This window comes from Acanthisitta chloris, unplaced genomic scaffold, assembly GCF_000695815.1.
Source record: "Acanthisitta chloris isolate BGI_N310 unplaced genomic scaffold, ASM69581v1 scaffold11228, whole genome shotgun sequence".
Classification (NCBI taxonomy): Eukaryota; Metazoa; Chordata; class Aves; order Passeriformes; family Acanthisittidae; genus Acanthisitta; species Acanthisitta chloris.
Window position 1 is genome coordinate 11,691 of NW_008687640.1, and position 12,573 is coordinate 24,263.

At 41.3% G+C, this 12,573-nt stretch overlaps 1 protein-coding gene across 1 annotated transcript in view; it reads left to right on the top strand.

The window, feature by feature from the left end:
* ITCH (itchy E3 ubiquitin protein ligase) overlaps positions 1–12,573 on the top strand; it is a gene marked incomplete at its 5' end in the record, with an annotated part of 26,167 nt that overhangs the window by 11,420 nt on the left and 2,174 nt on the right. Inside the window, 10 exons of the mRNA XM_009080692.1 lie at positions 204–270; positions 1,713–1,797; positions 3,325–3,453; positions 4,043–4,115; positions 5,459–5,530; positions 6,136–6,224; positions 7,379–7,538; positions 7,795–7,928; positions 9,583–9,723; positions 11,254–11,374. Of these exons, the coding sequence (XP_009078940.1) occupies positions 204–270; positions 1,713–1,797; positions 3,325–3,453; positions 4,043–4,115; positions 5,459–5,530; positions 6,136–6,224; positions 7,379–7,538; positions 7,795–7,928; positions 9,583–9,723; positions 11,254–11,374 (1,071 nt within the window). The remainder of the gene's footprint in view (positions 1–203; positions 271–1,712; positions 1,798–3,324; positions 3,454–4,042; positions 4,116–5,458; positions 5,531–6,135; positions 6,225–7,378; positions 7,539–7,794; positions 7,929–9,582; positions 9,724–11,253; positions 11,375–12,573) is intronic.

The following is a 12,573-nucleotide window of genomic DNA, read 5'->3' on the forward strand; positions in this document are numbered from 1 at the left end:
ATTTCTTGGCACTGGAATGAATGAAACATGCCAAGGTCAGTAAAATAGGCCTTTCTGTGCAGGTAAAGAACTCGTTGGCATCTTTGCTTATGTGTAATGTTAACAAAAATGCATTTGCTTCAATAATTCATGATGGCTGTGGTAGAATATCTGGAAAGCAAATGACTAGCCATTAATGCCCCATTTGTTTGTGTGACTTGCAGAACCAGGACTTTTCATCCTCACAGAACAAGGAGTTTGATCCTCTTGGCCCTCTGCCACATGGATGGGGTAAGACTGACTTGAAAGTGTTTTGTAACGAAATGGAATTAGACATTAAAGCATTCTTCTGCCAAACTATTTGTCAGCTGTTCTAGGCTACTTTTTACAAGTTAAAATCTGGATTAAAAATACTTTAAAATTAGATCTAATCAAATGTGCTGTGAAAACAGAGTCCTGACAAGGATGTCTGGTTTCAGAGGAGATTAGAAACTGTAAAGTGTTCTGGTTTACTCCCTGTAATGAGTATAAATAGCTTCTTTCACACTGACATCCTTTTTTTATCCTTTTCCATTAGGTAGGATTCCCCCATCATCCTGTTCCTGCTAAATCAGGCTCAAAAGCCTCTCTAAATCAAACTGCCAAATTCCCTCTCCAAGCCAATTCTTTGAGAATTTTGTTGGTCTGAAAATGATTTTATAATGACAGCTAATCACTTACTTGCTCCTCTCCCTGGAATAAATTTGATCTTGTACTTTACAGAGTGGAGAACTTACAATTACTATATATGGGGTGAGGTGTAATACAAAAATGGAAGTGTAAAACTAATATATCAAGCAGATAGAAGTCAAGGTTTATGATGCATAGGTAAAGCTCTCAGAATTGTGGAATTTTAAAACAAGTAATCACTTGGCAGAGTTAGAGCTGAGTTTTAACTCATCTGCTTTTTAGACAGAACTGTTTGGATTTTCAGTTCTAGAAATGATGCAATTTCATGTCATGAAACTGTAGCTCCCCACACTTGTGCTTTGATGCATTATTTAGGTAGCATTGGAAGAAAGGGCCTTAGGCTGGCATTGCCCAGGAAATGGTGTGGAATTCTGGCAGTCTCATAGGCAAGTGGCTACTCTCAGACTTCTCTTGTGAGCTGAAGGTTTTCACCTGTGGTAGTGAGACTTCGGCCTATTTTATAATTTGTGTTCTGTGTTTCTCTTGCGACACTGAGTGAAAATGGCATGAAAAGCTGCACAGTAGTGCAGGAGACCAAGCTGGGGCATTTCTCATAAGCTCTGTTGAACCATTAACCTACCTGAGAGAAACATAAATGGGTTTTCTTGACAACTGCATTAACCATTTTTCATTCCCTGCTCTAATTTACCATGAAGGCCTTGTACTTTCTTGCTGCTTGTGTGCAAATCTATTCCCTATTCTGTTTGCTGTGTGTGTTTCTTGTCAGGCACATCACAATATTCAACAGAACTGGAATTTCCTGTGGACAAACAGCTCACATTTTTCCTTTTTTTCCATAAATTATTCCTACAGGTGAAAAATAAATAACATAGTAAGGAATAATGTCAGTCAAAGTGAAAGGATGTTGCATCAGGGGAGGTACAGAAAAACCTGAGGACAGGAGAGGCTGTGGCAGGGACTGGTGGTTGTTTTCATTTATTGGATATAGTCTCAGCAGTACCTTCAAGAGGGTTTTGATATTTGTTTCCTGCACTTCTTTTCAGAGAAGAGAACTGACAGCAATGGCAGAGTGTATTTTGTCAATCATAACACAAGAATCACTCAATGGGAAGATCCCAGGAGCCAGGGGTAAGAAATCACTTACTGCTTCATAAAAGTCTGGAATGAAAATGTAGCAAAGTAGTGAGACTGCAAGCAGGGAAATGCTGCCTCGGGTGAGACACAGACTGTCCTGCTCCAATGTCAGAGCTAGGAAATGCTGCCCACGGGTGAGACATGGACTGTCCTGCTCCAATGTCAGAGCTAGGAAATGCTGCCCACGGGTGAGACACGGACTATCCTGCACAAAATGTTAAAGGGTATAAGCCAGAATGGAAATTGCCACAATATAACTTAGTAATACTACAATTACCAGGAAAGCCTTGGGCGACAGCCATAAGTTCATTCCCCAGAACAACTTCTACTCTTTTTATAAGCAATCACATACGTCTAAATAGTTGTATGTTGGAGGATGGAGAGATTTCTTTCATACAGTGATGGGATCGTGCAGATGGTCTTGAATAAGAATTTGATTGTTTCCTAGACAGTCATAGAATCAGAGAATCACAGATGGTTTGGGTTGGAAGGAACCTTAAAGCTCCCCTCATCCTACCCCCTGCCACTGCCAGGGACACCTTCCACTAGCCCAGGCTGCTCCAAGCCCCATCCAACCTGGCCTGGAACACTCCAGGGATAGGTAAGAGACAGAAGGAAGACACACCCAAAAACCTGCAGCATTCCTCCTCAGACCTTTTAAATAAAGGAGGGGGGAAAAAAAAGACAGAGAAGCTGAGGCACTACAAAAAGCTCTGGAATAGTGTTTATTTTGGGCTCTGTCACTTAGAGTGTCCGAGGTAAGGAATGGAGACAGGAAGCTGAGGATGAAGATGTTCACTCCCAGCTCCTGTTTGAGCTGAAAACTTCTGTTTGGTAAAGCAACTTCATCTGTCCTCCACGGAGAAGGAGGGGAATGTGTGAGGGTGTAATGGCTGTACCCACAGATAACATTTCCACCCCAGTTCCCTCTGCAGCAGCTGAGTGAGAACTCTGTTACTCCTAAAGCAACCCAACAACCCAAGGCTTTGGCCATGCAGTCAGGGCTGTGGTCGTGCAGGGTGGTTCTGTGGAGGGAAATCCCTCTGGAGCACTGTTTTATATATCTGTCTGTATATGTAAAATTATACAAGATCACTAGTTCCATTTTTTTTTCACTTTTGTCATTCTGGAACACTTCTTTTGGCTGCTGTGATTACACATGAGGTATCCAAAGCTGCTTATCAAAATTATGTCAGTTTTTGAGTAAAAACCTAATAGAGGATAAAATTCTGTTGTTTGGGGAGAAAACATGGATAAACTTTGCTTACATATTCCCCATCATTTCTTTTGGCCTTTATTTCAGGTAGTACAACCAAATGAGCTGATGCTTACTGAAACAATCATTTTCATCTAATTAGAGCTGACTGCAGGTTTAAGAGGGGGAAAAAAGGCAGAATAAATATTGAGTGGAAATGGTCTCAATCTGTAGTTTTTCTTGATCTTTCTTACTGTCTCAGGTATTGTTCAATTGCCTCAATGTATGAAGTTGAGGAGTTACCATGTATTTTCTTGTCTCCACAGCCAGTTAAATGAGAAACCCTTACCAGAGGGCTGGGAAATGCGATTCACTGTGGATGGAATTCCCTACTTTGTGGATCACAACAGAAGAACCACCACATACATAGACCCTCGAACGGGCAAGTCTGCTTTGTAAGTGCTCTTAGCAGGATACTAAGCTTTCCAAAGTGACAGCGCAGCATTTTTGAAGGGTTATTTTTCCCTCTTACTACAATTTTTTAGGCAGAAAGTTTTGCACGTAGCAATGCTGCTTAATTTTCTGTGGGTTTTTCATCCACTGTTAACTCCCTGAAGGCAGTTCTGAACACTTCAGAATCCTTCTTACCATGTAGTGTATGGGATTTGAGGGTCATTCACTGTGTCTGTCCTGTGGATGACCAAATCCCTTAGAGTTACTAGTCTTTCTCTTGAAAAGTACACTCAACCCTTTCTTCCTTTGATTTTTTAGGAACCAGAATGAAGTTAAAACCAGAATTTACCACCCAACTTAAATTAACTGAGTGTCCTCACACCCTTATTGTTAGAAACCTTTTGACAGTTAAAATCAGATCCTGTTTCAAACACAGTGTTTGCATTCCACAACTGACAAAGGAAGAAAATTACACCTCAAAATCCAAAAATGTGATGAAGTGTCTTCCAATTAGATACCAAACCATACAGGCTTTTACTTCAGTTACAAAAATGCTTCTGAAATTAATTGTTGTTCTCTCTTTGTTTCCAGAGACAATGGCCCCCAGATAGCTTACGTGAGGGATTTCAAGGCCAAGGTCCATTATTTCAGGTTCTGGTGTCAGGTATGGATTCATTTCTTGGGAATATTTGTTTGCGTTTGGAGTTTTGTTTCCATGTTTAAATGAACTCTTCAATGCCTTGCAAATACAGGGAATCAAACTGAGGTTAAGGGTGATGTAAAGTAGGAGGAAGTAAATATAGGACTTGTGTAAACTGATGTAAGCTTTAAGCCAAGGTGAGCTGTGGCTTTAAAATGCTTTAGAATAAAGGAAAATACCATTTTACTACTTTTTTTTAAGTGATTTTTTTCTGAATGGTCTTTTCTTTCTGCTGTTGATACAGGAATATTTGGAGGCACAGTTTTTACAGTTAATGCAAGGTGTACTTTCTACACAAATACTTCTGGTAGAAAATTCAGGGCATTTGAGCAGGCATGGCTGAGCACTGAAGGTGAATGTTACTGTGGTGAATGTTAGTTTGCTCAGACATACAACCAAAATCCAGTGTGTCAGTCCTGGTCCTCTAAACTCTCTGTGTAGCAAAAGATAAAGTAACTTGGTGTTTAGGAAAAAGTCTTACATTTAAATGTTTCAGTTTTTAAGAGTGAATGAATTATCCTTCGAGAATAGTGGAGAGATGAGCCTGGTTTTTCACTTTGAATTTTGTGCAGGATAACCTCAATTTTCTAATTTTTTATTACATTCATAGAATCCCAGACTGGTTTGAGTTGGAAGGAACCCTAGAGATCATCTCATCCCACCCCCTGCCATGGGCAGAGACACCTTCCACCAGCCCAGGTTGCTCCAAGCCCCATCCAGCCTGGCCTGGAACACTGCCAGGGATGGAGCAGCCTCAGCACCCACACAGGGGTGTTTCTTCCCAATATCTGAACCTTCCCTCCTTCAGTTTAAAACCATTTCCCCTTGTTCTGCCACTCCAGGCCCTTGTAAATAGTCTCTCTCCATATTTCCTGTAGGCCCTTCAGGTACTACAAGGCCACAGTTAGGTCACCCTGGAGCCTTCTCTATTCCAGGCTGAGCAATCCCAATTCCCCCAGGCTTTCCTTGTAGCAGAAGTGCTCCAGCCCTGTAATAAATTCTGGGGTAGAAAGCCTTCCTGAGTTAGAGTATATTATTGATCTTAGTGTTTTCCAGTGTCTTCTAAGAGTACAATATTTAACCTGTTGTATGCAGCAGCTGTGTATATATCACTGTAGTTATCTATGTTGGATGCAATTTATTTTTGGAGTAGAAACAGTTCAGATATCTTGATTACTGGGTTTGTTTTCTATGGTTTTAATGAAATTCAACTCTACCTTTTAATATATACAACAAATAACTGTGCAAAATCAGTGTTAAAATCTTTAAATGATTGTACACTTCACCTCTAAAAAATTTCCTTTCAGCAACTGGCAATGCCACAGCACATAAAGATCACTGTGAGCAGGAAAACATTGTTTGAGGACTCATTTCAGCAGGTATTGTATTAAATCATTGGAGCAGTGGGCATGGAAGGTGGAGTTAAGTAGATTTATTGTCACGTGTCATTCTTGAGCCTTTGATATTTTGCTACTGTTAGTTTAAGTGAGACTAACAATATTAGTTTCATAGCTAGGATTCATTCATATTTATATGTTAAAAGTTCGTGCTAAAATGTGAAGTTGTGGCACTGATTCATCTGACAGATGGCGATATTTTATCTTTGATTTTTCCTCAGAATGCTTTAAAATCAGAGTTAGTGTTGAGGGGAGCACTGAGGCAGAGCAGCTCCACATGTTTTCGTGTTGTGCTGATGTTTGTTTGTGTGTTTTTCTTCACAATGTGTTAGATTAGCATGGACTATGTACCAAAATGTATTAAGTGGATCTTAGTCTGGGCATTTTGGGTCTTGAGATGAGTAATGAAATGATTAAAGCAAAAATTATTAATTCTATTTGATTATTCGCAGCAAAATTCTTGTTAATGTCTACAGACCTAAACCAAATTACTAAATGCCCTATTGCTTGTTAGCAAATAGTAATAATTCTAGCCAGTGCTTATAGCTGTTTTCTTAAAGAGAACTGATTGTTTTTCTTTCACTAAGATAATGAGCTTCAGCCCTCAGGACCTGCGGAGACGTTTGTGGGTTATTTTCCCTGGCGAAGAAGGCTTAGATTATGGAGGTGTTGCAAGGTAAACTACACTGACATGGCCACTAAGAGCTTGTGCTGCAGAGAGTGGTGTGAAGCTTCCCCAAAGAACACACCAAGTCTGCAGTGTTTTCACAATAGGAGTGATTCCTTATCTTCCCTCAGAATATCTGAGGCAGTGCGATACGTGAAACTGTATGAAGTGATCTCCAGTCTGTGTTAGGAATTACTTCAGTCATCTCAGTGGTTACAGAGATGCACTGAACCACAGTGAGCCTTGGCACAACTGTCATTATCAAAGGGGAGTTTAGTAAGGAAGTGAACAGAAATCTATTTTTAAGTCAAAAGTCTTTACTGGAATGTAACCAAGAAGTGCATATGTTGATTAGCACTCCCTGAACCCTGAATGTTTAGGTCAATGGAGGACTTGTGAAGTAGGTAAGAGTGGGTTTTATGCAAACCACTGACAGTTGTGTATCATTGTAACTGTGCATTTGTATTTACAATTTGCTGTGGTTTCCCTTTGATGTCAGTGTGGCCTAACATAGTATCCAGTGACAGAGGCAGACTGACTGTGCCCACAGGGTCCTAAGTCCTAAGTCAACATGAGCCCCCCCTGGACTGGGCACTCACAGCTCAGTGCTGTGCTCAGCTTTGGGCACTCACTGCAAAAAGGCCATTGAGGCACTGGAGCGAGTCCAGCCAAGGGCAGCGAGGGCAGGAAAGGGCCAGAGCACATGGGGAAGGGCTGAGGGAGTTGGGGTTGGTTAGCCTGGAGAAAAGACTCAGGGGTGACCTCATGGCTCTCTGCAACTCCCTGACAGGGGTTGGAGAGAGGTGGGGGATGTCTGTCGGGCCATGGCTGCAGGGAGAGGACTAGAGGGAATGGCCTTGAGCTGAGACAGGGCAGAGTCAGAGGAGATGTTAGGAGAAGTGTTTTCCCTGTCAGGGTGTTCAGGCACTGGAATAGGTGGATGGTGGAGTCACCATCCCTGGAAGTGTTTAAGAGGTGTCTGGATCTGGCACTGGAGATTATAGTTTAGGGTTTAGGCGTTACAGCAGTGACAGGTGAAGGGTTGGACTCAATGTTCTTAGAGGTCTCCTCCAACTGTGATGATTCAGTGATTCTGAGTTCACTACAGTCATTTCTGCTGTGCTTGATTTTGAACTATATTTTTATCGTTTATGTGATTGCAGGGAATGGTTCTTTCTATTGTCACACGAAGTTTTGAACCCCATGTATTGCCTGTTTGAATATGCAGGGAAAGATAACTACTGCTTACAGATAAACCCAGCCTCCTATATCAACCCTGACCACCTCAAGTACTTCAGATTCATCGGCAGGTTCATTGCCATGGTAAGTGCAAAGGTCCAAAGGGCATCTCTACTTGCATTTTCCTATAAATATTGTAGCATCAGATGGATAATTAACCCATTTTTGAATTGAAGTTATCAGATGTGTGGATATAACTGTTGGTATAAGCTAGTTCAGCAGATCAGCAGTCATGATAGGTTGGTTTCATTCTTTGGTTCTCAGATTTCGCAGGTGCAGAGTATGGAATGTTGTCATATGAAGTACTCAGTCATTATTGTGTCTGGTTTTGTGTTTTCAGGCTTTGTTCCATGGCAAATTCATTGACACTGGATTCTCTCTCCCATTCTACAAACGTATCCTAAACAAGGCAGTAGGACTCAAGGATCTGGAATCTGTTGATCCAGAGTTTTACAACTCACTCATCTGGGTAAAGTGAGTTTGACTTGATTCTGTTCTTGAAGTAGCAATATAATATGTTGGATTTTCACGTATGCCATGGAGTAGCTGTTAATTTATTCCCAAAAAACCCACTAGAAACTATAATATATCAGTGCAGAGCAGTATGGAATTTTTACTGGAACTTTAGATCCACAAAGAATGATGTGTTAATGCAAAAGCCTTTCTACGTCATTGACTATTCTGTGCAGCGTCTTGTGTTCCGTTTTTGCTGGGGTTTAGTCATTTTAGTTAGAGATGTGGCAAAGAAAATGACCTGAGTCAATTCCACTGAGACTTTTCAGATAACTCATTAAAAGAAATGAGCAAAATTCCATTTAATGTTTCTCTAGTACTTGGTTTAGCTAGAAACAAAATGTTTAGTGCTGCAGTAACACAAAGTTAACAGATGTAGTTTATTATTTACTCCCATATGATTCTGCTGTTAGTCACACCTGCAACTTGACATCAGGGCTAGCAGTGAAGATTTAATGAAGAGTTTTAGAGAAGTTTATGCTCCTGCACTTTTCCAGCTGTCCTGGGTTTTTTGCTCCAAGCTTAATGATTCCAGACCATTCCTATTCCTGTGTATCCATACTCTCTCGAAGTCCTCCTTCTCCATTCTTTTTCAGATTCCTCTCCAGAGAGCAGCAGGTAAAAAGACATGGAGTTTCTAGACCATAATTATTTGGGAGTTCTCTGTTATAAATATTCTAAACTCCTTAGATCTAAAGCACTGTAATTCTGTACTGATTTGGTGGCAGCAGACTCCAGAGTGGTGTAGTTCATGGGGGATGTGCACTGTTTCAGCAGCACAGGTGGTTTTCCTTTCCCAGCAGCTAAAAAATACATTAGAAGGGAAAGAAAGACAAATTCAGTTAACTTTTTTTTTTATTCTGATATAATAAAAATATTTAGCAGAAAAATTAGTCCTTTTTGTGACCACAGACACAAAACTTTTGACTGAAGAACCATACAAAGCCAGAATAGTTTTAGACATGCTATTGATAAAAAGTGTGAGGATTGATTGGGTTTTGAAATGCAAAACTCAATACAAAAGACAGGATTGACTTCTCCTATAGTGGTGAGTCCTGGGAGCAACAAGGAGGGGGAAAGCAGCTTTATGGGAGAGTTAAGAATTGAGATAGGAGTTTGGTTTGGGTTTCAGAGCAGTATGTTAAGTGCTGCTAATGGGCCTTGGTTTTAATTCAAAGCAATTTCTGTAGTGATAAAAACCTTCCAGGCTGTAGCCCAGGAAAGGCTTTGCCCCTTGGAAAAGAACACTTAAGGATATGAAGATTGTAGAAAAGCCTTCAGACCTCTGAGGGGAACACACTGACCTCTAATGTCATTACTTGAAAAGCTTCTGTAGTCCATAGACATCCCAGAGATCACAGTCAGGAGGTGTTTTGTCAGCCTTGTGATTGCTAAGTCTAAGGGTTCAACTGATCAAAACTTTCCCCATCAGGAGTACAGTTCCTGTGTGCACATTGGTGAAACGAGTCAGTGCTGCCTGCAAAGCCATAATTGTCCTGTGAGGAACATTTCCTTATCTTGACTACTTAGCTCCAAGGCTCTTCATACTTATCTCTCCCCTACTGCATGCAAGGTCTGGATACAGTGCTTTAAAATGCTATTTTTTCCCTTCCAGAGAGAATGACATTGAAGAATGTGGCTTGGAAATGTTTTTCTCTGTTGATAAAGAGATTCTAGGTGAGATCAAAAGCCATGATTTGAAGCCAAATGGTAGCAACATTCTGGTCACAGAAGAAAACAAAGAAGACTACATCAGGTGAGCATAAATGAAGGCTTTAAAATACTCTTTATCTCCATCATTTTCTTTCCTTAGTTCTAGCAAGAAAAGGCTGTGTCATCTGAAGCACTGCTGAAACTGTCTGAGTAACCACTGATGTGGCAATTGTTTGCATCTCACATTTGAAAAAGTATTGATAGAAGTAAGCTTCTAAAATCCACTTTTCCCGAAGATTGTGGTTAGAAGATTACTTTTCTATTAGAGATACTGAAGTTTAGGAGAACATCGTGACAAGAAATCTGAACGTCAAGTACTTCAGGAAGGCATTGCATATGTTGATTGCTATAATTACAGTGGTTCAGAGCCCACTGATGTTCTACACAGCCATTTATACTTGATTTGGGGTTTTTAAAGAGCATTTTTTGGTGTCATAAGCTGTATTCTCATAAATTATCATGTTTGTAGCACTGGAATGTTTTAAAGAAACAGATTAAGAGAGAAGGAGCCTAAAAGCAATTAAAGAGTGCATATGAACAGTGACCTGCTTTGTCCTGGAATACTCACTCCCTAGTCAGTGTGCAGCAGTACATAAGCTCTGGTTCAGGGTGTGAACTTCAGGATACAGGCTTGGAGATGTGCTTGCAAGAAAAACCCATCACACATTGCCGGCACAAACCAAACTGAGTCACCGGACAACTTCCCGCCCTGTTAGGATGTGTTCTGTGAAGGTTCTCACAGGCAGGGGGAGGGAGAAGGGAGTGGGTTCTGTTTTCATCACATGAGCAATTTGCAGACATGTCAGTGCTTTACAGGAAAGGTGTTTGCAGAGGAATCCCATTGGCATTTGGCAGGAGGGAGGATCTGTAGGAAATCCTTCTCTTCCAGTTTGTGGGAACCCATAGAGAGCCCAGATTCCAGCTTCACTCATTTTCTGTTGTCTTAGTCCAAGTCCTGCTTCAAGTCCCCCAAATTCCTAGGACTGAGATAAGAAATAGTCACCTCTCCTTTATTCTCCAGTGCTCCTGACAGGATAGGCTTGAAATCAGTATATCTGCTTCTCCCTGGGTTCGGGTTCTTGGGTCTCCTGCCTGCTTTTCACCCTTTAATTAATGCACAGTGTAGTTTCTGCCACAAAGTTTCCTGATGAACACAGATACGGAACTTTGCAAATGCACATAGGCAGTGCTTGCTCTACTGTCAGTGCTGCTGCTCTGCACCAGTACAGCTTAGCTGTCACCTTGTCATGGCTAATGAGTGAGATTTCTGGGCAGAACATTGGGCAAAATCAGCTCTGTAACTTTTTTCAGATCCCTCAGGACTGCTGTGCTCTCACTGATGTCATCAGTGAAGAGATGCTGCCTCTTCTCTGAGACTGAAGCACTTCTGTAGTAGAATGGTTGGACACTTATGGAATAAAGATTGCTAATAAAATTATACAGTGCTCTGTCCCTAGAACTTTCTATACTTCTTTTTTAACTTAGCTTACAGTTGATCTCAGAACAGGCTGACAGAGATGTGCACCTGAGATAGCACAGGCTATTAAATGACCTCTCTGTATCTTCTTTGCAGACTGGTAGCAGAGTGGAGACTGTCACGAGGTGTGGAGGAACAGACACAAGCTTTCTTTGAAGGCTTCAATGAAATTCTGCCCCAACAATATTTGCAGTATTTTGATGCCAAGGAACTGGAGGTACAGGATTGTTTGGCTGTTGCTAGATCCAGGCTGTCACACATAAAATACTTAAGCTCCAGTCAGTATGTCTGAAGAGCAGAACTCACTAAGGCTGATAACTGTTTTAGAGGGAATGTGGGGAAACTTTATGAAGTAGCATTAGATTAGCGTGTTTTCCTTAGCTTTCCTCTTTGCAGCCTATTTATGTGTTTCTAAAGGCAAAGATTGTCAGTAGAAATTTCTTACTGACTTGCTGAAGATTACAAAACAATTTGATTTGCCTCTGTTCAAAGACTGAGTGACTTGATAGAATGGGAGATAAAACCAGATATGCAATGGGTGGTCACATATAGATTGGACCAGGTTCTAGATGAGTTTGGTCTCTCAAAACTACACTTTCTGAAGTACCTGTTCAATTTAAAAGATCAAAATAGCAAAACAAAACATCCTGTTCCTAGTGGAGAATTGTATGGCTGGGCAATAACTGCTCTGGCTTGAATGTCTACACAGAATCACAAAAGAGTTTGGGTTGTAAGGGACCTTAGAGGCCATTTAGTTCCACCCCCTGCCATGGGCAGGGACACCTCCCACTCAGGGGAGACCTTCTCACCCTCTGCAACTCCCTGACAGGAAGTTGGAGTCAGGTGGGGGTTGGTCTCTTCTCCCAGGCAACCAGCAGCAGGACAAGAGGGCACAGACTCAAGCTCTGCCAGGGGAGGGTTAGGTTGGATATTAGGAAGAGATTTTTTATGGAGAGATGAGACTGGATGTGGCACTTAGTGCCATGGTCTAGTAACCACGGTAGGGTTGGACTTGATGATCTTGGAGGTCTTTTCCAACCCACTTGATTCTATGATTCTTCCTAAAATTGCCAGGAATTGCTTCATTTTTCACTACAGAGACGCTCTGTATTTTGTGGCCTCTTCATGAACAGTTATCAGTCTTTGTCATACAAGTTCATCTTTATCTAAAGTTCAAAATGTAAAACTAGTGTAGTGTTGTTGCAGGCACTGCTAAGTGTGAGTGCACTTGGTGTGCTCTTTTACTATGTGGGAGGTTATAGCTCCATGCCTGGAGAAGAGAAGATTGTGGAGACCTCAGAGCAGCCTGTCAGGAGCTGAAAGGGGCTCCAGGGAAGCTGCAGCAGGGACAGGACAAGGAGCAATGGGAGAAATGGAAAGAGGGGAATTGAGACGAGAGCTCAGGGAGAAGTTTTG